Source organism: Delphinus delphis, chromosome Y (genome assembly GCF_949987515.2).
Source record: "Delphinus delphis chromosome Y, mDelDel1.2, whole genome shotgun sequence".
Taxonomy (NCBI): domain Eukaryota; kingdom Metazoa; phylum Chordata; class Mammalia; order Artiodactyla; family Delphinidae; genus Delphinus; species Delphinus delphis.
In genome coordinates, this window is record NC_082705.1 from 1,623,795 (window position 1) to 1,627,910 (window position 4,116).

The following is a 4,116-nucleotide window of genomic DNA, read 5'->3' on the forward strand; positions in this document are numbered from 1 at the left end:
AAGCGTGTGGTCACACAAAGTCCGAGAACCCGTGGGTGCCAATCACACACGAGGAGAGCCCTTTTGGTGCCAGGCAAGGTAGAATTTCTCGGAGAGTTTAAGTATCCAGAGGGGATCCCAGAAGAGTGGGCCACAGACGGAGGGAGCAGATACATACAGAAACAAGAACGCGCGCGCGCGCGCGCGCACACACACACACACACACACACACACACACACACAGAGAAAGACAGAGGGGAGACAGACACTCAGACGGAGCTCTTCACTGCGTGGCTTTTCTGCTCTTGAGCAAAGGAATTCAAGTCTAGCAAAGAGCTGGGTTTGCCGGACACTCCCCTCTCATGCCACAGAGCTTCGGGCTCTCGGTCCCCTGGAAGAAAAGTATCCAGCAACTTCGGCCACCATGCATTTCCTTGTACATTTTCTGAGAGTTCCCAGTGGTTAAAGGTCCCGAGGCAAACCGGATTCTGATTTCCTGATTTTGGAGCGGGAACTCCTGGCTCCAACTGGCACAGGCCACATAGGTATCACAGGGCAGCCGGGCACCCCAGACGCAAGGCCGGAGGCCTCCCTGGAGGCCAGCTCCTTGTGGAACCTGGGCTGCTAAATCCGGGGGCAGAAGGGGTGTTTTGGGGGACCCGGTAATCCCGGAGACCGGCCTGTTTCCACAGGGCGAGGGGCGAGGCAGCCGAGGGTGACGCCCACTGTCCTCGCCCTGATTGGTCGTGATGGGGGGAGAGCAGCCTGGGCGTGGCTTGGAGCTGCTTCCTGCCACCTGGACACTCATGCCTGGTGTCCAAAGCTCCTGCGCATGCGTTTCAGCGCTCTTCACCGCAGAGGCTCCTGGGAACGATTCAGTCCGCAGCGAAGCGCGATTGTAGTCGCTGGGCCTGCGTGGTGCTCGGCCCACGTGCTGAGCTTCCAACTGCCGCACCTTGGCCGCTGCCCCAGCTCAGACCAGGTCCGCATGGGCAGTGAGGCGGGACCCGGGGTCATCTTAGGTGTGGGAGGGGGTCCTCAGGAAGCAGGGGCCCGCGGGTCCCCAGGTGTGGTGCGGGAGTTGGGTAGGGTGCTGGCCCTAGCTGATGGGTGGGGCGAGGAGGCCGCCATCTTTAGCGGGGAGGTGGTGCGGCAATGCGCGGCCCTGTTGGAGGGAGAGGTGGCGCGGATCATGGAGGTGTTTTGGCAGCCTGTGGAGGACATGATGGAAGAGGTGGAGGTGGTGGCGGAGAAGCAGCAGCAGCAGGTGGTGGCGGAAGAGCAGGAGGAGAAGCCCCAGGAGCAGGGGCAGGAAGAGCCAGGGCCTTCCCCGAAGAGCGCCTCGCTGGAGGCGCTGGAGGCGCTGAAGGTCTTGCAGTTACAGCTGGAGCCTGTGAATCGGGAGTGCAGCCGACAACACTTTCGTCTCAAGGTCACAACACTTCGGAGGCGGAAGCCTTATCTGGAACACAGAAGCACCATCATCCAGAGCATCCCTGGCTTCTGGGTCAAAGTTGTATCCTTAATTTTGTATTTGAGAGACCACGTTGTGGCCGGGCTAGTGCAAGGGGTACCTAACATAGCGGGCCGTTTGGGTACCAAAATGTATCCGTTGGATTGTGCATTGTGGGCACACTCAGGGAAATGTGATCCTGAAATTGTGGGGGCATGCTGATTTTCTGCATAGCAGGAAGTAAGACTAGGGCTTTAGTTGCAGAGGTCCAAAAAGGTATTGTCATTAGTACCAGGGCCTCTTGAGACAAAAGAGTTGTCTTGTGCACAGGTTCTTCTTGGAATAACCATCAGGGAAAACGGAGGTGAGAGTGGGGAGTTATGAAAGCGCATCCTAGTTAGAGCCAGGAGTGTTTGCTGTGCGGAAGTAAGCTTGTTCTGTCCAGATGGAGATCAGGGCCTCCCTCTCAGAATCGGAGGCTCCCTGTTTTAGTGCACAGATATGCACACCCCGAGGGGCTCATTGTTCCTTCATGCAGTCTGTATTGAAGGAATAGGACTAGATGCTAGTGGCGCCTTGAGATCAGACACTCCCAGGCCGCTGTCCAGGCTCGCTCTGTTCTCCCAGCCCTTTCACCTCCGCCATCTAGAGGCTCCTTGACGAAAAGCAGTTTGTGAACCACCCCCGGATGTCGGCCATGATTAGCACCCAAGATAAAGACATACTTAGCTACATGACCAACTTGAAGGTCAGGCTGGGGAGGAGAGGGGAAATGATTTATCCCGGAAAGCAGGAAAGTGCAGGTCTGCTGAAGAGAGACCCTCTGCCTCCACTTTGTCCCGGCAGGTGGAGGAACTCACATATCCCAGTGATTACCGCAAGATCATGTTGTTTTTCCGGAAGAACCCCTATTTCCAGAATGAGGTGGTTGTTAAGGAGTATCTCATTCACGTCACTGGTAAGAGACAGCTCCCTGGATCGTGGGGGAGGGCAGATGGGGTGAGGTGAACTTGAAACGTGATTTAGGCCCTTGTCCCACGCTCCTTTTCCCACAGGATATAGGGCATCTCATCTCGCTCCAATTCAGTGGCACCGTCGTTTTGAAAAGGAGGTGTATAGCCGCAGGCACAACAACAGCGGCCTTAACTTCTTCAACTGGTTCTCTGACCACAGCTGTGTAGGCTCTAGCAGGATTGCTGAGGTGGGGTGCCTCTGGGCCTCCTCAGCAATGGCGATGTTGGTCGGGGGGAGGGGTGTGGGCCGGGCCTGGCCTGGCCTGTCCCGACCGGGCCCCTTTCCCCTACCAGATCATCGGCGAGGACCTGTGGCCCAATCCCCTGCGCTACTACCCGAGGGAGAAAGGCCCCACCGGGACAGGTCACCGAGAGGAGGACAGGTGGGTAAGGAGCCCAGGGGCTGGGCGCTGAAACGAGTAAGCTGGGTCGTTTATTTCACTCATGGAGGAGTTGAGGCTCAGAGGCATACAGTGACACCAGGGCGTGAGGGCGTCAGGGTGCGACAGCACGTCTGGAAAACTGCAGTGCAGGACTGGTTCTGACTAGGGAAGCTTTAGGCGAGTGAAGCAGCATGAGAGTCAAAGTCACTGAGATTCAAAGGTGCACGTCTCTGAACTGTCATTCCATGGCCATCAGCCCCACGCTCAGGCCTCCTGTACCGCCCCCTTAAATTTGGGCTTGCCTCAGGTTCCCCCCACCACCCCGTTTCCACAAAGGTCTGTGAGACCCCTTTGTGCAAAGCCTTACCCCGCTGTCCCATCACTTTTTTCTGTTTTGATCATCACCGTCATCTTTTACTTTTCTTATGCATCTCCTTCACCTGCCATGGCTATTGTGAGAACAGTGGCCATTTTGCATCGATGATGAAGAAAAGTTTCTAATATGCGGTTGGAGGAAATGTAAGAGATCACAGGGGATGTGACTCTGTCTTCTGGGCAGGGCCTTAAAAAGATAAAGCGGTCTTTAGCATCGTTCAGAGAGGTTGGGTTATTATGTGTGTGCCTGTGTGTGTTTTCAAAGGCACTCCGGATCTTGAGATGCGTGTGATGGAGCATCACCCTTGACCTAAGAAGCTGCTTTGGGTGAAGGCGAACGGTCAACGCGGTTGTCGTGCACACGAAGAAACGAAGAGAGGTCTGGTGGTGAGACGTACAGAGAGGGAGACACCAGTAAACCTGGAATAAAACCGGAAGATAAATAAGCAGCATCAGTTGTATGTGTTTGTGTGGTGTTTGTGCAGGGGCTCAGGGTAGACACATCAGCCCCAGGCAGGCTTCTCAGTTTGCTGCCTGGGAATTACCAGGCCATGGAGAGTTGTAGAGGTGGGGGGAAATCATACTTTGGGATTGCATCAGAGGATGCAGTTCTGCCTGTGGGATGGGGGTTGGGGAGGAAGGAGAAATAAGAGAAGGACTGGTTAACTGGGGCCTGTCATTTTTCCAAGGGAAATGCGGAAGTTCAAGGAAAGGGCCTGGTGAGCAAGGGCCTGAGATCGAAATGCTGGAAGTTAATTTTGTTGGATAGTGGTCCTCCATGTATCCTCCCTGTTGCATATCATCAGACACTTTAATGGGATACAACGGGGGGAAGCCTTAGCATTTAATTCACTGTTGGACCGGATGCCCTTCTAGTGCATATGAACACAGGGTCTTTTGCTGAGACAATTAG

General features: G+C 55.2%; 1 protein-coding gene across 1 annotated transcript; it reads left to right on the forward strand.

The window, feature by feature from the left end:
• The first annotated feature begins 811 nt into the window (after positions 1–811).
• LOC132419236 (testis-specific Y-encoded protein 3-like) lies at positions 812–3,542 on the forward strand. The gene is made up of 6 exons (XM_060003231.1): positions 812–1,495; positions 2,103–2,180; positions 2,279–2,390; positions 2,488–2,633; positions 2,740–2,828; positions 3,469–3,542. Exons 1-6 carry the CDS (start codon positions 812–814, stop codon positions 3,482–3,484), a joined length of 1,125 nt encoding a protein of 374 aa, XP_059859214.1. The 3' UTR covers positions 3,485–3,542.
• The last annotated feature ends 574 nt before the right edge of the window (positions 3,543–4,116 follow it).

Excerpts from the sequence above, each read along its gene's own strand:
- LOC132419236 (XM_060003231.1), top strand. The coding sequence starts at position 812 with ATGCGTTTCAGCGCTCTTCACCGCAGAGGCTCCTGGGAACGATTCAGT. Across the intron at positions 2,181-2,278 it reads GCTACATGACCAACTTGAAG|GTGGAGGAACTCACATATCC; the intron begins GTCAGGCTGGGG and ends TTGTCCCGGCAG. Across the intron at positions 2,391-2,487 it reads GTATCTCATTCACGTCACTG|GATATAGGGCATCTCATCTC; the intron begins GTAAGAGACAGC and ends CTTTTCCCACAG.